Source organism: Lonchura striata, chromosome 28 (genome assembly GCF_046129695.1).
Source record: "Lonchura striata isolate bLonStr1 chromosome 28, bLonStr1.mat, whole genome shotgun sequence".
Lineage (NCBI taxonomy): Eukaryota > Metazoa > Chordata > Aves > Passeriformes > Estrildidae > Lonchura > Lonchura striata.
The window spans coordinates 6,995,790-7,016,183 of record NC_134630.1 but is presented as its reverse complement, the minus strand read 5'-3'; the positions used below and the strand labels follow the sequence as shown (position 1 = coordinate 7,016,183).

Below are 20,394 nucleotides of genomic sequence, written 5' to 3'. Positions count from 1 at the left end.
ATGAACATCTGGGGCTGTCACTGCCCTGTGGCAGCGCAGGCAGGCTAAAAACAACAACGAAAAAAAAAAAATATTAGAACAGGGAGGAGCGAGATAAAAGCAACAAGCAGAGAGGAGGAAGAAAAGTCTGAGCCTGGCTGCCGGCGTGGGTGGGCGCAGAGCCTGGGCATGGAAAGACCCAGCAAAGGCCGCCCTGGAAACCCTTCCCAGGATATTTTGGTGGCAGTGGAGCTGGTGGCAGCCCCGGGTTTGTGTCTCTGACCGCCCCACGGTGACTCAGAACTTCTGAGCCTCGCCGAGGAGGCAGCACAGGAATAGTTACACACCAGCGACGCGGAGGGAGTGGCTGCCGAAATACTTCAGGGCTGTGCTAAGCAACTAAAAATACACGTCAAACCCTCCTCCTCCTCCTCCTTTTTCCTTTTTAAATCTGTTTTCTTTCTCTCTTTATTTCTTTTTTTTTTTTTTTTTTTTTTTTTAATTCTTGTTTTTGCCTGTCGGGGGCCCCTGGGAGTTCCTCGGGGACAGGGGCAGGTTTGGGGACAGGCACTGGCAGCTGTGACTTCTTGTTTTCCCAGCTCGGTTCCTCTCTCCCTGCCTGTGGCAGTGACTAAGAGGCAGCTTCCCCTGCGTGCCCGGCGAATCTCGGGGTGCAAACCCTGCTGCTTCCCTTTTCCACGAGGAGCTTGGCACGTGGATGCACCCCACGGGCACCTTGTGTCCAGCCCACGTTCTCGGTGTCCGGAGGATCAGCCACTGGTGTCGCGGAGCTGGTGGCACTCAGGGGACAGCCCTGGTGGCACCGCTGGGGACATCAGGAGCCCTGAGGATGCTCTGGTGGCCATGGCCTCGCTCGAGGCTCGTCGTGGCGCCTCGCCCGTGGCACGGGCTCATCCCAAATCCTCGCCGCCCGCTCCGGGATAAATCCAGCCCGGTGGCAGGACACCGTGACTCAGTGGGGCTGAGCCGGGAACGGCGGCTTTGGCCACCCCGCCGTGGGGACGGTGGCACTGCCACCCGTGACCTCCCCACGGCGGAAGGGGTCACTGATTCACGCCCCTCATTAAAAGCTCATTAAGGAGACGAAGCCGCTGGCTCGCCGCAGGCGTGGGGTTCTTGCTTTGGGGACCAAGGGACGCGCAGGATGAGCAGCAGTGGTGGCAGGCTGGCAGAGCGGGTGGGGGGACGCAGCGGGACGAGCCCCGGGGTGCTGCCACGCCGTGCCGGTGGCTCGTGGGTCACATCCCTGCCCGCTGGCCAGCCGTTCTTCCCGGGATGCCCGGGAAGACCGGCTGGCTGCTCCTTGGGACGACCAAAAGCACCGCCAGCCAAGGATTCTGCTCGCCCATGTGGGTACCCCCGTGCCCATGTGGGTACCCCCGTGCCCATGTGGGTACCCCGGTGCCCATGGGGTGCCCCCGAGCCGGGCTGGGACCGGGGGGAAGGGGAGGTTTTTTACCTCCCTGTCCCTCGCCCGCCGGGTTTGGTCGGGATGGAAAGTCTGAACCTGCCGGTCCGGCCGCGGCCGCGCCCCTAATGAGGGGTTTGGAACGGAAACGCGGACGGCGGCGGCTTCACCGGGGAGCCCCCGGGACACCGGGCCTGGCACCTGCGTCGGGACAGGGGGGGACGCGGAGCTGTGTCCGCGCTGCTCCAGCTGAGGATTAATAAACCGCGTTGATTCGGGCTTTAATTAACAGTGATGGCAGTCGTGCCTCAGTTTCCCCGGTGCCAGCGCTGTGTGGAGCGCTGCCGCAGCCCCGTCCTGGCTGTCACCCGTGTCCCTGTACCGTGCCGTGCCGTGCCGTGCCCACGGGACGGACACACCGGGGCGGGAGCTCGTGGCACCGGGAGAACCGGGGGTGGGGGACGGGACTGACACCGCGGATTTATCGCTCTCGTTAGGCGGGCGAGCATCTGGCCGCAATCAGCGCCGGCTCAACGTCAGCCGCCCCGGTGTCCCGGTGTCCCGGGCGGCGCGGGGGCCGCATCCTGCCCGGTGTGGGGGGTTATCGGCGGCCACCGGCGCTGCCTCCCCCCGCGCCGGTGATGACGCCAAGCGCTGACGCCGATCCGCCCCCTCAGCCGCCCGCGGGCTTGGCCGGCCGTGACGTCTGCCGCCGCCACCGCCGTTAACTCCTTCCCCGGTGCCGCCCGGTGTGACCGTGCCGGGACGGTGTAACCCCCGCCCCGGTGAGCCGCGGCTGGCCGTAGGAGCGGCTGTTCCCCGGGGAAACCCCGGTGCCACCGTGACAAACGGCGCGGCGGTGGCACGGCACGGAGGACACGCGGTGGCACGGGGGACACGCGGTGGCACGGGGGACACGCGGGACCGGCGGCTGTGTCCACTGCCCTGTCCCGGTGTGACCCTCACCGGTGGTGGCCCGGCTGTCCCCAGGGGTTCCCGTGCGGCCCCGTGCCGGTGCCTGGCCCCGTGCGTTTATTTATTTATTTATTTATTTATTTATTTCTGTGTCGTGCCCTTTGTACAGCCGGGGCCCAGCTCGGTGCCAGTGCCCGGTGGCCGGTTCCCGTGCCCGCTCCCAGTCCCGATTCTCAGTAGCCAATTTCCATGCCCGGTTCCCATTCCCATTCCCGGTGCCTGGTTCCCGGTGCCCAGTTCCCAGGTGCCCTGTGCTGTTCCCGCGCCCGGCTCCCGGTGTCCCATGCCCGGTGTCCCGTGCCCTGTGCCCAGTCCCCGTGCCCGGTTCCCGGTGTCCCGTGCCCTGTGCCTGGTCCCCGTGCCCGGTTCCCGGTCCCCGGTGTCCCATGCCCAGTTCCTGGTGCCCTGTGTCCCGTGCCCGGTTCCCGTGTCCCGAGCCCGGTTCCCGGTGTCCCATACCCGGTTCCCGTGTCCCATACCCGGTGTCCCGTGCCCGGTTCCCGTGCCCGGTTCCCGGTGTCCCATGCCCAGTTCCCATGTCCGGTTCCCGGTGTCCCGTGCCCGGTTCCCATGCCCGGTTCCCGTGTCCCGTTCCCGTGCCCCGTTCCCATGCCCGGTTCCCGGTGTCCCGTGCCCAGTTCCCGTCCCCGTGCCCGGTGTCCCGTGTCCCGTTCCCGTGCCCCGTTCCCATGCCCTGTTCCCGTGTCCCGTGCCCGGTGTCCCGTGCCCAGTTCCCGTCCCCTGTTCCCGTGTCCCGTGCCCGGTGTCCCATGCCCGGTTCCCGGTTCCCGGTTCCCGCCCCTCCCTTTGTGCCCATCAGCCCCGGCGGGGCGCGCGCCGCGGGGGCCACGTGCCCGCCCCTCCCCCGCGCTGACGTCATCCCAGGGCCCCGCGCGCTGTTGTCCCGTTTACCGCCGGTCGCCGCGGCGACGGCCGAGGGGGCGTGGCCGGGAACGGGGCGTGGCCTCCCCGCCCCGCGGAGGCGGTGCCACGCCCCGTATGCAAACGAGGGCGGGCGAGGACGTCATCTGCAGCCAATGGGGGCTCGGCGCGGTGAGGTCACCGCGGCGGGGCCGCCTATTTAAGGCGGCGCGGGGCGCGCGGCGGCGGCAGAGCCGTGTGCGCGCGCGCAGCAGCGGGGCCGCGGCCGGTGCGCACCGGGCGCCTCCCCCGCCCCCCCCTCCCGCCCCGCGCTCGCCCCGGTCCTTCCCCCCCCGCCCCGGCGCCGTTTCCCCCGCAGCCGGGCGGGGGAGGAGGATGGAAACACCCTTCTACCATGATGATGTGTTGAGCGGCCTCGGCAGCGGCTTCGCCCCGTCCTCCGGCAGCAGCGGGCTCCTCCTGCCTTTCCCCGGCGGCAGCATGATGAAGAAGGACGCGCTCGGGATGGCCTTACCGGAACAGGTGGCGGCGGCGCTGAAAGCCCCCGGCGCGGCCAGCGGCGAGGCGGCGGGGCTGCTGGGCTCGGCCGAGCTGGGGCTGCTGAAGCTGGCGTCGCCGGAGCTGGAGCGGCTCATCATCCAGTCCAACGGGCTGGTCACCACCACCCCGACCAGCGGCCAGTTCCTCTACCCGAAAGCGGCCGCCTCCGAGGAGCAGGAGTTCGCCGAGGGTTTCGTCAAGGCGCTGGAGGACTTGCACAAGCAGAACCAGCTGGGCGGCGGCGCGGCGGGGAGCGGCGGCGGCGCGGGCGGCGGCGGCGGGGGAGGAAGCGGCGGCGCGGGCGAGCTGCCCGCCGCCGGGATGGCCCCGGAGCCGCCGGTGTACGCCAACCTCAGCACCTACCCGGCCGTCAGCTACGCCGCCGATCCCGGCCCGTTCGCCGCGCCGCCGCCGCGGCTGCCTCCGCCGCCGCCCCCGCCGCCGCTGAAGGACGAGCCGCAGATCGTGCCGGAGGTGCCGAGCTTCGGGGAGAGCCCCCCGCTGTCCCCCATCGACATGGACACGCAGGAGCGCATCAAGGCGGAACGGAAGCGGCTGAGGAACCGCATCGCCGCCTCCAAGTGCCGCAAGAGGAAGCTGGAGCGGATCTCCCGGCTGGAGGAGAAGGTGAAGAGCCTCAAGAGCCAGAACACGGAGCTCGCCTCCACCGCCAGCCTGCTCCGCGAGCAGGTCGCCCAGCTCAAGCAGAAGGTGCTGAGCCACGTCAACAGCGGCTGCCAGCTCCTGCCCCAGCACCAGCACCAGGTGCCGGCGTACTGACCCCGGGCGGGCCCGAGCCCGGGCACGGACCGAGGGGTCCCGGGCAAGGAGCCGGGGGAGCGCCCGCCCTGCCCCGGGCGTGGACCGAGGGGAACGGGGGGGAGCGCTCACCTCGCCCCGGGAACGGACCGAGGGGTCCCGGGCACGGACTGAGCGGAGCGGGGGAGAAGCGCCCGCCCTGCCCCGGGCATGGACCGAGGGTCCCGGGCACGGAGCGGGGGAAGCGCCCGCCTTGCCCCGGGCATGGACCGAGGGTCCCGGACTGCGGGGTCCCGAGGGGAGGAAGAAGAGCGATGATCGCCCCCCTCCTCCATCTCCCCGGACACGGACTGAGGGGTCTGAGGGGAGGACCGGCACCGGACCGCGGGCACCGAGCGCTCCCCGCGGACGGAGCGGCGGCGGGTGGGGGGGGTTCCCCGCCGCGCACGGACTGAGAGGGGCCCGGGCCGCCCCCCCCGGGCCCCTCCGCGCCCCACACATTCCAGTGAGGTCCCAGTAAAACCCCGCGACACGGAGAATTGGCCTCTCGCTGTTTGCTGCGCCCGGGAGGGACGGGAAGGGAAGGGGCGGCGCGGGCAGGAAGCGGCGCGGCCGGGTGCCATTTTGGGGTGGGGGGGGGAACGGCGACCGGGGGGGTTTGGGGAGTTTTGGGGGGCGATGGGGAGGGGGGGTGAGGACCCTCCATGGCTGGCAAAGAGGCTCTGGGAGTCCCTGGAGAGGGTGGAGGGCGAGGGGGTCCACGGGGTTGTGGTTAGTGGGGAGGGGGATGTTGTGGGGAGGGGGCGGTGAAAGGTTGGGGTGTCGCGGGGGCTGTGGGGTTATTTGGGCTCTCTTGGGGGGGGGGGAATATGGGCATATTTGGGCTCCCCTGGGGCTGAGGGGGTCCCCATGGGTGAGGAGGTGGGCGAGGGGACCCCAGGGCTGGTCCTGGCTGTGGCTCTGCCCTGCCAGACCCTCTCCGTTTTTTTTTTGGGGGGGGAGGTCACCACCACCCCCCCTGTCCTGGCCCCCAGGGTCACCCCCATGCACCCAGCGAGGCCGGGCCTCCGCTGCTCCTCCCGGACTTGGGCAACAGCCTCGGGCTTCCCGGCACCGCACCGGCTCCTCCTTGGTGTGACCCACCCTGTGTCCCGGGGGACCGACCCTGTGTCCCCGGGGGCGTTTGGGGACGCTGCTGGCCGCAGCTCCAGCCCGTTCCAGCAGCAGGATCGCCGAGCTGGCGGCGAGCCGGCCGTGCGAGAGCGTGGGGAGCCCGGGCGCCCTGCCCGGCGTGGCTCCCCGGGGACCCCACGCTCGGTGCCGTGCCGTGCCGTGCCGTGGGTGGCTCCCCGGGGACCCCACGCTCGGCTCCGCGCCGTGCCGTGGGTGGCTCCCCGGGGACCCCACGCTCGGCTCCGTGCTGTGGGTGGCTCCCCGGGGACCCCACGCTCGGTGCCGTGCTGTGGGTGGCTCCTTGGGGACCCCACGCTCCGTGCCGTGCCGTGGGTGCCTCCCCGGGGACCCCACGCTCCGTGCCGTGGGTGGCTCCCCGGGGACCCCACGCTCGGTGCCGTGCCGTGGGTGCCTCCCCGGGCTCGCCGTGCCAACCGGCTGCGGTTTGCCGGAGGAAGCGCCGTCCCCGCCGCGCGGAAGCGGCGCCGTCCCGGCGCGGTTGAGCTGCGCCCCGGATGTGCCGCTCGGGGAGGACGGAGACGGGGCAGGCACCTGTCCGTCCCCGTGGCCTCAGTGTCCCCGAGTCCCCGCACGCTCGTGTCCCCAGGTCCCATTGTCCCTGCATCTTGGTGGCCCCAGGCTCCTTTGTCCCCACATCCCCAGGGTCCCGGTGTCTCCGCTTTCCCCGGTCCCTTTGTCCCAAGCCCCCACGTTCCCCGATCCCTTTGTCCGCACTTCCCGGTGTCCCCACGTGTCCGCGGAGATCGCGGCAGGACCGGCTCCCGGTACCGGGGCTCTCCCGGTCCCGTGGTGGGAGGTGGGCGGGGAGAACAGGGCCGGGGTTGGGGGGCGTCCCCCCGGTGCCCGCGGGGTCCCGGCGCTGCGGTGCCGCCCGGTACCGACAGGGGGCGCCCCGCCTCCCCCGGGGCGGATAAAGGCGGCGGCACCGGCACCGGCACCGGGCGGGATGGCCCGGGGCGCGCTCCGCCTGCTCTGCTGCGCCGCTGCCCTGCTCGCTGCCGCAGGTACCGGGCACCGGGGGGGTCCACGGGGTCCCGGGGGGCTGGGTGCTTCCCGGTACCAGCGGTGGGTGTGTCTGTGGCCTCTCCCTGCCCAGCTCCACGTACCGGGAGAAGCGTCCGGGGCACCGGGGAAGCTCGCGGAGGTGAGCACGTGTTGCCTCGCCGTCTGCACTGGCGGCCCGGTGGGGCACTGGGGGGGTCCCGTGTCCCTCCCGGGGCTGGGGTCACCGGGGGGCTGCACCAGCTCCCCGGGCGTGCCGGACCGGAGCACGGTGCGGCGCCGGGGCTGCCAAACCGGCTGGTCCTGGCACGGGTACCCTGGCACCTCATCAGCACTCCCGGGGCAAAGGTTTTTCCCGGTATCCCGCGCCTCTGTGGGCCCCCCGTTTCCAGCCTGGGCCCCCCGCACCCTCCCTGCACCCATCCTGGCACACTGGGTGCTGGGTGCCACGCCATCCTGGCAAAGGTGCCAGCTGGGTGGGGACAGCCCATCCCGGTGGGCCTGGCACCACGCTGTGCCCCTGGGTGCTGCCCGGTGTCCCCCTGGGGCCAGCCTGGACTTGCTCCTCCTCTTGTGCAAACAGGATTTGGGCAGATAAGGGGCACTGCCAGGCAAACCTGCTCCGTCCCCACCACGCCCGGCCCTGAGGGTGCCACAAGGGCTGGGTCGGCGCGTGTCCCCGTGCCTTGGCACTGCCCGCTGCTGCCAGGCTGCTCTGCTTGTGCCCAGCGGTGCTGCGCCCGTGCCGCAACAGCTCGGGAAAGCTCTTTGTGATTCTGGATTTCTGGGATTTGGTACTGGCTAAATCCCGGGTTTCTGTGTGATAAAAACCACCTGGGAAATGATCCCTGGGAGGTGGGGCAGGTGCTGCTGCCCTGCCAGGACCTTGCCAGGGTCCTGCCAGGGTCCTGCCGTGTGATTGCTCAGCAGCTCTCTCCTCCGCGGTGTGGGGCCAGGACCTGCCACCAGAGTGTCTCGGGACAGCTCAGGGACAGCCGTGTCACCGTCTCCATCCCGTTCAGCCAGAGCCACCAGCCAGGGGACTCAGGGTGTGAGTCTGTCTGGCTGTGACCTGGGAGCACTCAATGCATCTCTATCCACAGCAACAACTCCATCCAGTACCTCAGGATCAGCAACACCTCCATCATCTCCATCCAGCACCACCACCACCACAACAACTCCATCCAGTACCTCAGGATCAGCAACACCTCCATCATCTCCATCCAGCACCACCACAACAACTTCATCCAGTACCTCGAGATCAACAACATCTCCATCATCTCCATCCAGCATCACCACAGCTCCATCCAATACCTCGGGATCAACATCTTTATCCAGCACCACCACCACAGCTCCATCCAATACCTCGAGATCAACACCACCTCCATCATCTCCATCCAACACCACCACAGCTCCATCTTCAGCCAGGACACCTTTGCCACCCTCATCCAATGCCACCACCACGGCACCGACTCCATCCCCCACGAGCGTGTCCAGATCCACAGAGCATCCACCCAACTCCACCACACCGCCAGCCCCATCCTCGGCCAGGCCCTCTGGGCCTGCTTCTCCCACCGTGACCCCCAGAGCCACAGCAGCCCCTGGCAGCTCCGGTGAGAGCCGGGCTGGGGGGCACCGGGCAGATGGGGGACCTGGGGATGGGCACGGGTCCCCCTGGAACCCCCACTTGGGGCTGCACTCACAGGTGGGCTCAGGGGTGCAGGTCCCAGGGTGAGCCCAGAGCCCCCCGGCTGCTCCCCTCTCCTTGGGGGGGTTGTTGAGGGCTCCCCTTTCCCCCCTGGTCTCTGCCAGGGGTCACAGAGTGCCACAGGAGCTGGGTGCCAGTCTGTGATGGAGGGGTGGCACTCGGGGGGCTGGAGCGGGTCTCGAGCCACCTCTTTCTCCGGGGTGCTTGGAGGCTGGGCATGAGCTTCAGTGGGGGGATAACGGGGTGCTGGGGGGAATAACGGGGTGGTGGGAGGGATAACGGGGTGCTGGGGGGATAACGGGGTGCCAAGGGGGATAATGGGGTGCCAGGAGCAATAATGGGGTGTCAGGGGGGGTAACAGGGTGCCAGGGGCGATAGGGTGCTGGGTGGGATAACGGGGTGCTGGGGGCAATAATGGGTTGCCGAGGGGGATAACGGGGTGCTGAGGGGGATAACAGGGTGGTGGGAGGGATAACATGGTGCCGAGGAGAATAATGGGGTGCCAGGAGCAATAACGGGGTGCTGAGGGGGTAACAGGGTGCCAGGGGTGATGGGGTGCCCGGGGGGGATAACGGGGTGCCGGGGGGGATAACAGGGTGCTGAGAGGAATAACGGGGTGCCGGGGTGATAACGGGGTGCCGGGGTGATAACGGGGTGCCAAGGGGAATAACGGGGTACCGGGGGGGATAATGGGGTGCTGGGGGGATAACGGGGTTCCGGGGTGATAACGGGGTGCCAAGGGGAATAACGGGGTGCCGGGGGATAACGGGGTGCCCTTCTCGCCCCACAGATCGGCCCCCCACGGAGCTGAGCCCCGCTGCGGTGGCGCTGATCTCGCTGGCCGTGTGCCTGCTGGTGGCGGGGGTGGCCGTGCTGCTGGTGCGGCGCTCCCGGCGCGGGACCCCCCCCTTCCAGCACCTGGATGAGGTGCCCATGGTGCGTGGGGGGGACCGGGGGGTGCCGAGGGGGGATTTGTGGGGGGCAGCAGGTCCAGGATGCAGGCGCTCACCCCGCTCCCTTTCTCTTCTTCCCCAGAGCAAAGTGATGGAGGGGTCCCCCGTCACCCCCCCGACCCCCAGCTGATCCCCCCGCCGGGCTCCCCACGCTGCCGAATAAAGAAGCCGCTGCCCTGCCTCCGGTTTCCCGTCTGCCATGTGCTCTGCAGCCTGCCCGGGGAAAACCCCCGCTCCCGGGGGAGGCCCCGGCCGCTTTCGGGGTGCCCCGGCCCGGCCCGGCGGCCCCGGGGTGCTCCCGGGCCGGCGGGGGAGGCGCCGGTCGGGGGCGGCGGGGCCGCGCAGCCCCCGCGGCGAGGTGCGATGGGAGGGAGCGAGCGGCCAGGCACGCACGTCGCCTTCCTTCTGCTCCGCTGCACTCGGCCGGGGCCGCGCCAGCCGCGAGGACCGGGCACCGGTGAGGGGCTGCGGGCGGGCCCGGGGGGCTGCCGGCGGCGGGGACCCCCGTGCCGGGCCCCGGTACTTCCTGGGATTGGGATGAGGCCGCTGCCGGTGCTGGCAAATCCCGGGGGGCTCGGTGCTGGCGGCTCCGCGGGTGCGCCCCGGTGCGCCCCGGTTCCCGGTGGCCGGGGTGGATCGTTAACGCGGCACCGGTGCGTTCGCGACTTGGCGGGTGCTGCCGTGGCCTCGGAGCCGTGTCCCTGTCCCCACCCAGCCCACGGGAGCACCGGGAGTGGGGCGGGGGGGCCCCGGAACCCGAGGTGAAGGGGCTGAGCCGGGCCGAGAGCCGGTGGCCGTAAATCACGGTGGGGAGGAGCCCGCGTGTCCCGTACCGGGGTGTCCCCGGGGTGTCCCCAGCCGCGGGAGGGGGGTCCCTGCCCGGCCGCGGCTCCCGGAGCTCCCCCCGCAGGGACGGCGATGAGACGGAGCCGGACAGCGCTGCCCTTCCTCGGCGCGGAGGTAAGGCCGGTACCGGGAGCCACCGGGAGGCACCGGGAGGGCGAGGGGTGTCCCGAGGGGCGAGGGGGTGTCCCCGGTATGAGCGTCCCAGCGCCGGGCCCCCGGGCAGCAATAACCGGGCTGGCGGCGCTGAGCGGGAGTTAATTATCCCCTTAATGGGCGGTTAATTATTATTCACCTCTCTGCGTAATTGCGCGCCGGCTCCGGGGGTTTTTCCGGCGGGGTCCCGGGGGAAGTCAGGGGGGTCCTCTCCGGTGGCGGCGGGAGGAGGAGGCGGAGGAGGACGGGGGTGCTCCCGGTGCTCGGTGCGCTGCGGGCGGAGCCGCTCCCGGTGCAGCGGCCGTGCCTTTCCCCGTGCCTTCCCCCGTGCCCCCCGTGCCCCGGTAGCGCCCCGGTACCGCGGCTGCAGCGCCGCACCGTGTCCGGCAGGGGGCGCCGGCGCGCTACCGGCGCTCGGTACCGGCGGGGCGGGCCGGGGGCGCTGCCCGGGCGGGACCCTCGGGCCGGGATCCGCAGGGAGCCCCCGGCGCCGCTCCCCGCGCCCCTCACCGCCGCTCCGCTTCCCGGCAGCGCTGCCGCGACCCCGCCGAGGCCGCCCCGTCGTGCCCGGGCCCGGCAGCGGCGGTGGGCGCCGTGCGCCGCCGTTTCTCCGGGACCCCGCTGCTGCCGCCGCTGGGCTGCCGGTTGGCGGAGGCGGCCCGCGGCCCCGAGCCCCCCGAGGCCGCCCGGGTGGTGTTCACCATCGAGGAGAGCGGCCCGAGCAGCGGCGATGAGTCCGAGCCCCCCCGGTAAGGGCGGGACGGGGAGCGGGGAGGTGATGCCCCGGTGGCACCGGGAACGGGTTCCCGGGCAGGGCACGGCTGGCGGGGACGCTCCAGGCTTCAGCACCGGCGGCCGGACAGCGGCACCGGGGCAGAGCAGCCGGTGGGTTGGGGACAAACTCGTCTGTCACCGACCCCGCTGTGCCAGCCCCGGGATGTTCATTGTGATCACCGTCTGTCCCTGTCACCCCCCAACTCTCCGGTCCCCCACTGTCCCCATAACGCCGTCCCTGTCACCCCCACCCCTGTCCTCTCCCTCCTCACCCCTCCTTGTCCCCGTCCCGTGGCCCAGCCAGAGCCACCACAGGGCTGGCCCGGCCCTGCCGGAGGTGACCTCGGTCCCTCCCGCGGTGGCTCGGGCCCAGCTGTGCTGCTGCAGGGCTATTTTTGGGCCATTCCCCCTGTCCCGTGCCTCTCCCAGCCCGGCTTGTGGGGACAGCAAGGAGCTGGCACAGCCGAGGGACATGGCTCTGGTGTCACTTGTCCTCCAGGCCTCACAGACACGTGGGGACAGTGACACTCCGATAAGGACTGGCTGTCCTGAGCCCAGCCCTCGCTGCCAGCCAGCGCAGGGGGCTCTTCCCCCTGTGCCACGTCCCCTGCTGTCCCTGTGTCCCACCATCCCTCCACCCTGATGTCCCCACGGTCACGCTTGCAGTCCCTTGAAAGCCAAGGTGACCCTTCCAGGACCCCCTTTGGTGGGTTTTGGGGTCCCTGATGGGGCTGTCGTGGCATGGGGGGGGGCTCTGTTGCTGTCCCTCCTGCTGGATATTTTTGTGGCCCTCAGGAACAGCAGGGAGCTGCATCAGGCTGGGCAGGTGCCAGCTCCCACGGCCACCCCACAGTGTCACTGTCACTGATCCTGCTGCTCCCTGCTCTGCTCCGGAGTGAATCCAGGAGGGGACAGCACCAGGGACGGGCTGGGGCTCGGTGTGGGGCGGGTTTGGCTCTCCCAGGTCCCTCGGTGGCAGCATGGCATGTCCACAGTGCCTGTCCAGGGTGCTCCAGACCGAATTCTGTCCCTCAGTGGCACCGTGGCACAGCTCCATGCTCAGCTGTGTCCCTTGGTGGCACCATGGCACATCCACACCGCCTGTCCAGGGTGCTCCAGACCGAATTCTGTCCCTCAGTGGCACCATGGCACAGCCACACCGCCTGTCCAGGGTGCTCCAGACCGAATTCTGTCCCTCAGTGGCACCTTGGCACAGTCACACCGCGTGTCCAGGGTGCTCCAGACCGAATTCTGTCCCTCAGTGGCACCGTGGCACAGCCACACCGCCTGTCCAGGGTGCTCCAGACTCAGTTCTGTCCCTCAGTGGCACCATGGCACATCCACACCGCCTGTCCAGGGTGCTCCAGACCGAATTCTGTCCCTCAGTGGCACCATGGCACAGCCACACCGCCTGTCTGGGATGCTCCAAGCTCAGCTGTGTCCCTTGGTGGCACCTTGGCACAGTCACACCGCGTGTCCAGGGTGCTCCAGACTGAATTCTGTCCCTCAGTGGCACCGTGGCACATCCACACCGCCTGTCCAGGGTGCTCCAGACTCAATTCTGAACCTCAGTGGCACCGTGGCACAGCTCCGTGCTCAGCTGTGTCCCTTGGTGGCACCATGGCACATCCACACCGCCTGTCCAGCATGCTCCAGACTCAATTCTGTCCCTCGGTGGCACCTTGGCACATCCACACCGCGTGTCCAGGGTGCTCCAGACTCAATTCTGTCCCTCAGTGGCACCGTGGCACATCCACACCGCGTGTCCGGGATGCTCCGTGCTCAGCCGCGTCCCTCCGTGGCACTGTGGCACGTCCGCTCCGTACGCCTAGCCCCCCGGGGGATTTTCGTGGGCCATTTTTCCGTGCCTCCGGGCGGAGCACCCCTGCCCTTTCGGGAGCAGCTGCCGCCGCGGGGACAGCAGGGTGCCCGGTGGCACCGGGCCAGCGAGGGGCCACGTGCCCGGCCCGCCAGCACACCGGGGGGGGACCGGCTCCCTGCGCGGCTGCCGGAGCCAGACAGTTGTTTAATTTCCCAGGCGCAGGGCGGGAGGGGGATGGAAAGTTTCCCGGGGCCGCCGGGGCCGGGACGGCCGCACGCTTCCTGCTCCGCACCGGGGGCGGCGGAGCCTCGCCACCGGCCCGGGGCTCCCTGAGCCGGGCCATGCTGCCCACCGCGCACTGCTCGCCGGGGGCTTCTCCGGCCACGTCCCCCCGCAATTCTCCCGTCCTCTTCAGGAAGCTCCTGATGAGCCAGAGCATCCGCCTGCAGCGGCGCTTCACCGTGGCGCATCCCCTCTGGTAAGGGGGGGACGCTGCGGGTCCCCGCGGGCCGGTGGCACCGCCCGTGCTGCCGGCCGGGGGACAGCGGCTCTCCCCGGACTTGTGGCACGTCCTCGGGGGGACGACGAGGAGGGGACAGCGGTGTCCCCACGCGCTCAGGGGGAGCCGCCGGACGAGCGGGGCTGAGCACGGACGCGCTCACGGTGTGGCAGCGGTGGCCAGGCAGGGACCCCGGTGGGGACGGAGGGGGACTCTGCCCTCCGAATCAAGGCACCGAGCCTCGCACCGCGGCTCCTCCGTGCCCTCCCCACCCCGCCTCGGAGCTCCGTGGGGTTGGTTTTGGGGTGCCGGCCCCACTTGCTGTGGGGCTCAGCGCATCCCTCCTCTGCAGCGACAGCATCTATTTATAGCGGCCCCGGTCCCCCCCCCGGCACGGACAGCGCTCGGAGGTCATTAGCGCCGAAACGAGGGGGGCTAATTGGGCACCCACCCCGTGGCAGGGGCTCGTGTCCCCCGGGGCTGTCCCCTGCGGTGGCAGCGAGGTCAGGGGTGGTGGCACGGGGCCGGGAACAGGCGCGGGCATCACCCCGCGGGGCCGTCGGAGGGACAAAGCGGCTTTGTGCGGCCGGTACCATCGGGGATGGGAAGCCGAGGCTGGAAAACAAGGGGCTGCGGGGTGGCATGACGCGGTGCCGGCTGGCACCGCCACTGCCGCTGCCGGGGACAGCCACAGCCACCGGCGCCGCCGGAGCGGGACGATGCTGCCGGGCAGCCGGTGCCCGTCCCGGAGGCACTCCTGCATCGGGTAAGCTGCTGGGATCCCGCTGGGGACGCGGTGGCACCAGTGGCATCTGCGCTTCCCCGCTGCTCTGGGGTGGCTCGTCGCCGTCCCCACGGCGGTGGCGGCTGCGGGAGGAGGGGACGGGCGCTGCCGGGTGGCCCTCGCCGTGTCCCCGTTGCGTGCGGCCTTTCCCACGACCAGCAGTGCAGCAGGGTGGGCGAGGCGGCCGCGGGCAGCTTGGGGACACTGCAGGGTCACCATCCCTGCCCCCCGTCCCCCCTGGGTGCACACGGCTGCCAGGTGACTCCGGCTGGGGTGCCCCTGGGCCGCCGCCAGCGTGTCCCCAAAGGCCAGGGCTTGGCTTCTGCGTCGGGTTCTGTCCTTCGATGTCCCCTGGCTCTGTGCCGTGGCTGGATGTTGTCCCCTCCATGGGACACGGCACCTCGAGACGGGGCTGATGGAGGATTTGGAGGACTTGGGACCGTGGTGCTGGTGACAGGTAGGGGGAGGGACAGGCAGGAGCCAGCCCCTCCTGAGGTCCCTGGAGCTGGCAGCTTCAGGGCAGTGGGTCCTGTCCCACCCGGGTGACACGGGACAGCCTGGCTCTGCTACTCAGTGTCCCAGAGCCCGCTGTGCCAGCAGGAGCTGAGAGGGTCTGCACCGAGCTCTGCCCATTCGAGCCAGACCGGGCACCGGTGTCACCACAGGGTCACCGAGCCAGGGTGTGCTGGACAGAGCGAGATGGTGGCACACAGACCCCGACAAACCCGGCGGCATCCCCTGGGCTGAGGTCCCTGTGCCACTCACCCCGCGCCAGCCTTGTCCCCTCTCCCCTCACAGCTTTGACCTGGAGAATGGCCCCCCCGGCCGGGGCAGCCTGGACCCCCAGGCCAGCCCGGGCGCGGGGCTGGTCCTGCAGGGCACCTTCTCGCACGGCCAGCGCCGCGAGTCCTTCCTGTACCGCTCCGACAGCGACTACGACCTGTCCCCAAAAGCCATGTCCCGCAACTCCTCCATCGCCAGCGACCTGTGAGTGTCCCCCCAGCCCGCACCCCGCATCCCCCGGGACAACCCTCCCCTCCCCGAGCCTCACGCTCCCTGTGCTCCCGCAGGCATGGAGAAGACATGATCGTCACCCCCTTTGCCCAGGTAGGTGCCACGGGGGACGCAGGAGGGGACACGGCCTGCGGCCAGCAGCGGGGCGGGTGGCCCGGGGGGCTCCGCCCGACCCCAGCCCCCTGTCACCCCCCAGGTCCTGGCCAGCCTCCGCACCGTCCGCAGCAACCTCAGCCACCTCCAGGAGCGCGCTGGCATCAAGTGAGCGGGCTGGGCGGGAGGGCGAGGATGTCACCCGAGTGGGGACCCCGGCCCACGGTGACCGGGGCTGGTGGGGGGCACCGCTGTGGGGGTCGCGGGCACTGAGCCCCCCGTGTTTCCCAGGCGGGGATCGAGCAGCAGCCTGCCCTCGGCGAGCAAGGCCGGCCTCTCCGGTGAGTGCGGGCGGGGGGGCAGATTTTGGGACGAGCTGTCCCCGCGTCCCCGGGCTGTGTCCTGCCGTGCCCTGGGGGCGCAGCATCCTCCGCCCCGCCGCCAGCCAAGGCAGAGCCGCGGCTTTGCCCTTTGGGGATCCGTGTCTGGTTTTCGGCAGCTCCTCCCGCCCGGCCGCCCTTCGCGGCGGTGGAAAAGCTCCCGTTGACGTCAAACCTTCCATTAATAAAAGCCCGGCGGTGAGCGGGGCCCCGCGGGAGCGCGGCTGCCCCCGGGGCTGGCTGCCACCCCACGGGACAGCGTGGCACGCCGCGTGCCGGGGCCGCCACGCCACGGGGACAGCGTGCCCGGGCCGAGCCCACCGCCCCGGGATGCCTGACCCCGACCCCCGCGTCCCCCCGTGTCCCCCGTGCCCCGCTCGGGGGATGCTGCGAGCCCCCCGGCTTCGCTGCGGCACCGGGTCCCCCGTGCCCGGTGGCCGCGCTGCTGGCAGGTCCCTTGCCAAGCTGGCGGGTGCCCCCAGCAGAAGATGCCCACCAGAAGCTCTCGAGGGAGACCCTGGAGGAGCTGGATTGGTGCTTGGAGCAGCTGGAGACGCTGCAGACCAGGCACTCGGTCAGCGAGATGGCCTCCAACAAGGTAAGGGACCTTGCCACGGTCAGCCTGGCGGGCGCGGGGACCCCAGAGCCCCCCGGGGTGGGGGTCCTGGCAGCCCCCCACGCCGCTGACCCTGCCAACCACCCGCAGTTCAAGCGGATGCTGAACCGGGAGCTGACGCACCTCTCGGAGACCAGCCGCTCCGGGAACCAGGTGTCCGAGTACATCTCCAGCACCTTCCTGGGTGAGCACCCCCCGCCCCGGGGTCACCTCCCCGCTGGCACCGGCGTGGCCTTTGTGTCCCCAGAGAGCTGGGCTGCCCGTGGGGGTGATGCCAGCGGAGGGTCCCGCTTGCTTCTTGTGGAGGGTTGGAGTGGGGGGGACCAGGGGGCTTGTCCCAGGTGTCCCAGTGGGATTTGTCCCACAGATGCCACAGCACGTGTCCCAGCTGGGAGTGCTGGCTCATACTGGTGTATACTGGTGTATACTGGTGCACTGGGGCTGTTGGGGCACCCCTGAAGGAGCGTCCAGGGGTCCCCTGGCAGATGTGTGGGCTGTGGATGGGGTAAAGTGCCGCAGCCCCCCAAATTGTCACGGCGTGACCCGGGGAGACGCCGGCGGTGACGTTCGGGCTCCTGCCCTGCTCACGGCCACCCCGTGTCACCCCAGACAAGCAGCACGAGGTGGAGATCCCCTCGGCCCTGGCGAAGGACAAGGAGAAGGAGCGGAGGAAGCGCCCCATGTCGCAGATCAGCGGCGTCAGGAAGCTCAAGCACGGCTCCAGCCTGGCCGCCGCCGGCATCCCCCGCTTCGGGGTGCGCACGGACCACGAGGCGCTGCTGGCCAAGGTGGGTCCTGGCAGGGGTGACCCCCACCCCGACCGCGGGGTCCCCAGCACCAGCCCCCCATGGATCTCTGTCCCTCTGCTCCCCAGGAGCTGGAGGACACCAACAAGTGGGGTCTGGACGTGTTCAAAGTCGCCGAGTACTCGGGGAACCGCCCGCTGACCGTCATCATGTACAGCATCTTCCAGGTGAGCGTCCCACCGCGGTGTCCCCGGCCCTGGTGTGGCCGGACGGGGACGAGCCACCTCCTGCCTGCCCGCAGGAGCGTGACCTGATGAAGACCTTCCGCATCCCCGTCAACACCTTCATCACCTACATGCTGACGCTGGAGGACCACTACCACGCCGACGTGGCCTACCACAACAGCCTGCACGCCGCCGACGTGGCGCAGTCCACGCACGTCCTGCTCTCCACGCCCGCGCTGGAGGTGATTCCTGCTCACCCCAGGCCACCCGGGCGTGCCTGGCGGGGCCGTAACGTGTCCCCAACGCCTCTTCCCGCCGTTCCTAGGCTGTCTTCACGGACCTGGAGATCATGGCTGCCATCTTTGCCAGCGCCATCCATGATGTCGACCACCCCGGGGTCTCCAACCAGTTCCTCATCAACACCAGTGAGACGGGGCGCAGGGATGGACCTGGGGGATATTGGGGGACCCCAGGAGTCACCCCGGGGTGACCAGTGCCGTCTCACAGACTCGGAACTGGCCCTGATGTACAACGACGCCTCGGTGCTGGAGAACCACCACCTGGCCGTGGGCTTTAAGCTCCTCCAGGAGGAGAACTGCGACATCTTCCAGAACCTGAGCAGGAAGCAGAGGCAGACGCTCCGGAAAATGGTCATCGACATGGTATGGGGGGGCCAGAGCACCCCAGGGTGGGGTCTGCGCTGGGGGGTCAGGCTGAGACCCGTTCCCACCTCTCCCTGCCCAGGTGTTGGCCACGGACATGTCCAAGCACATGAACCTGCTGGCGGATCTGAAGACCATGGTGGAGACCAAGAAGGTGACCAGCCTGGGGGTGCTGCTGCTGGACAACTACTCTGACCGGATCCAGGTGGGGACGCGCCTGGGGAATCCTTCCCAGCGCCGCAGGTGTCCATCCTCGCTCTGGCCTGCTGGGATTTGGTGCCACCGCCACCCCAAACCCAACCGGCGGGGCCAAGCGAGCTCGTGGCATGGTGTGGGTGGCCCTGGGGGACAGAGGACACGGCGTCCGCAGGTCCTGCAGAACATGGTGCACTGCGCCGACCTCAGCAACCCCACCAAGCCCCTGGAGCTGTACCGGCAGTGGACTGACCGCATCATGGTGGAGTTCTTCCACCAAGGAGACCGGGAGCGGGAGAAGGGCATGGAGATCAGCCCCATGTGTGACAAGCACACCGCCTCCGTGGAGAAGTCCCAGGTGGGGCGGCAGCCTGGGGGACGGGGCAGGGGGACGCAGGGCCGGGCGGGGGGCTCAGCTCTGCGTCCCCCCAGGTGGGATTCATCGACTTCATCGCCCACCCGCTGTGGGAGACGTGGGCCGACCTGGTGCACCCCGACGCCCAGGAGCTGCTGGACACGCTGGAGGACAACCGGCAGTGGTACCAGAGCATGATCCCGCGCAGCCCCTCACCTCCACCCGAGCCGCCCGCGCCGTCCCCTGCCAGCACCGACAAGTTCCAGGTCGAGCTGACGCTGGAGGAGGAGGAGGAGGAGGAGGGTGAGTCGGACACGGAGCTGGAGGGCGCCGAGAGCCCCTTGGATGAGGACAACAGCGGCTCCAAGACACCGGGCACGGATGACTCGGAGCCTGCCCACGCCAAGCGCCTGTCCCCCGGCCCCGGCGACCGGGACTCGCCTGTCCCCCGCCCCAGGGACGTGGACAACCGGCAGGCGCTGCAGGGGACGCTGCCCAAGGACGGTGGCAGCGGGTGCTCGGTGCCAGGGCCCGCGGGCAGCCAGGGGCTGTGCCTGGACACAGAGGGCAACGTCACATTCCTGTCCCTGGGCACGTAGCGCCACCGGCCCGGGGGTCCCCTGGCTGCCGGGGGGACGTGGGACTGGGCACGGCCCTGGGGACAGCGGGGAGCTGGCACTGGGCAGCACTGGCACTGCAGGAGCTCGGTTTACCTGGGACGCTTCCCCATTCAGGACCTGCACAGGTCCTGGCAGGTAGGAGGACGCTGCTGGTCTCCCCGGGCAAGGGCCCTGTCCCCTTCAGCCGGGGCGTGGGGACACCCCAGCCCTGGGGACATCACGGCCCAGGGGCTGCAGCAAGGAGCATTCCAGCGCCTTTCCGGGTGTCCCCTTGCAGGAGGGCAGCCCCGTGGTGGGACGAGGTGGGCAGAGGGTGCTGGCGACACCCCCAGCACCAGGCACCGGCGCACGGCACGGGCACGGCTCAGAGCTTTATTTATTTGGGGATGGGTTCACTTTTTAAAGCCTTTTGTAGCTCACTTTTTACTACGGGCCTCCCCGAGGCACGCACGCATTTTTTGGGGGGCGGAAAGATGCAATTTTTTCGGGGAGGAAACTTGCATTTCTGCTCTGCGATCGCTCCAAATGCCATTTGCATTTCACATTTGGGACCTTGGCGGGCGCTGTCACCAACCCCCTCACCTCCATCTCCGCTGTCCTGCCTGGGGCAGGGTCCTTTGGGATTCTTCTTCACCTCCCAGAGATTAAACCCGGTTTGTTCCACCCTAAACACGAGCCTCGTAAGCGCCTCTTTGTGTCACGGGAGCCGCAGCCGATGTCCCCAGGGAGCGCAGCGGTGGTTGGTGGCACCGGGCAGGGCCAGGCTCGGTGCTGGAACAAAATCCAGCTCCTCCCTGGAAACGCCGATCCATCACCGGCAAACACGACCTGCTAAGGTAAATATTTAATCGCCGGCTTGGCGCGGTGCGGAGCCCGTTCCCGGCTCTTCCGCGTTGCTCCCCACGCTGATTTATCTCCACAAACACGTCCCCACCCACGGCGCTGCCCTGGCACCTGGGGCCCTCGCCCCCTGCCCGCCCTGGCAGCAGCGGGGCCTCGGGAGCTGCCGGTTCTTCCCCAGCCCAAACCTCCTGCAGGGCCCTGCACGGCGTGGCCGTGGCTCCGGGCCAGCCCTGCTGGGTGCTGGGGTCCCCTTGTCTCTCCAGAGGCTCTCCAATTCCCCGAATCCAGAGCCAGCCCGGACTCTGCCAGGCTGGAGCGGGGCAGCTGGAAAAAGCCCTTTTTTCCCC

General features: G+C 69.8%; 3 protein-coding genes across 3 annotated transcripts; all 3 read left to right on the top strand.

Moving 5' to 3' along the window:
* Positions 1–3,598: 3,598 nt before the first annotated feature.
* JUND (JunD proto-oncogene, AP-1 transcription factor subunit) lies at positions 3,599–5,103 on the top strand. Its single transcript, XM_021545129.3, has one exon. It carries the CDS (start codon positions 3,641–3,643, stop codon positions 4,583–4,585), a length of 945 nt encoding a protein of 314 aa, XP_021400804.1. The 5' UTR covers positions 3,599–3,640; the 3' UTR covers positions 4,586–5,103.
* Positions 5,104–5,242: 139 nt separating this feature from the next.
* LOC110478460 (uncharacterized) lies at positions 5,243–9,394 on the top strand. The gene is made up of 6 exons (XM_077788738.1): positions 5,243–5,370; positions 5,599–5,828; positions 6,501–6,762; positions 7,864–8,074; positions 8,126–8,373; positions 9,259–9,394. The coding sequence occupies exons 1-6, from the start codon at positions 5,243–5,245 to the stop codon at positions 9,392–9,394; spliced, it is 1,215 nt and encodes a 404-aa protein (XP_077644864.1).
* A 3,847-nt stretch (positions 9,395–13,241) lies between these two features.
* On the top strand, positions 13,242–19,874 carry PDE4C (phosphodiesterase 4C). The gene is made up of 15 exons (XM_021545126.2): positions 13,242–13,494; positions 15,098–15,286; positions 15,370–15,406; positions 15,510–15,574; positions 15,698–15,747; positions 16,272–16,384; positions 16,493–16,586; positions 17,012–17,190; positions 17,277–17,375; positions 17,450–17,614; positions 17,698–17,797; positions 17,880–18,034; positions 18,117–18,239; positions 18,405–18,587; positions 18,662–19,874. The coding sequence occupies exons 1-15, from the start codon at positions 13,358–13,360 to the stop codon at positions 19,181–19,183; spliced, it is 2,211 nt and encodes a 736-aa protein (XP_021400801.2). The 5' UTR covers positions 13,242–13,357; the 3' UTR covers positions 19,184–19,874.
* The last annotated feature ends 520 nt before the right edge of the window (positions 19,875–20,394 follow it).

Excerpts from the sequence above, each read along its gene's own strand:
- JUND (XM_021545129.3), top strand. The coding sequence starts at position 3,641 with ATGGAAACACCCTTCTACCATGATGATGTGTTGAGCGGCCTCGGCAGC.
- LOC110478460 (XM_077788738.1), top strand. The coding sequence starts at position 5,243 with ATGGGGAGGGGGGGTGAGGACCCTCCATGGCTGGCAAAGAGGCTCTGG. Across the intron at positions 5,829-6,500 it reads CGAGCCGGCCGTGCGAGAGC|ATCGCGGCAGGACCGGCTCC; the intron begins GTGGGGAGCCCG and ends GTGTCCGCGGAG. Across the intron at positions 8,075-8,125 it reads ACCACAGCTCCATCCAATAC|CTCGAGATCAACACCACCTC; the intron begins CTCGGGATCAAC and ends TCCATCCAATAC.
- PDE4C (XM_021545126.2), top strand. The coding sequence starts at position 13,358 with ATGCTGCCCACCGCGCACTGCTCGCCGGGGGCTTCTCCGGCCACGTCC. Across the intron at positions 13,495-15,097 it reads ACCGTGGCGCATCCCCTCTG|CTTTGACCTGGAGAATGGCC; the intron begins GTAAGGGGGGGA and ends CTCCCCTCACAG. Across the intron at positions 17,798-17,879 it reads CCAGTTCCTCATCAACACCA|ACTCGGAACTGGCCCTGATG; the intron begins GTGAGACGGGGC and ends GCCGTCTCACAG.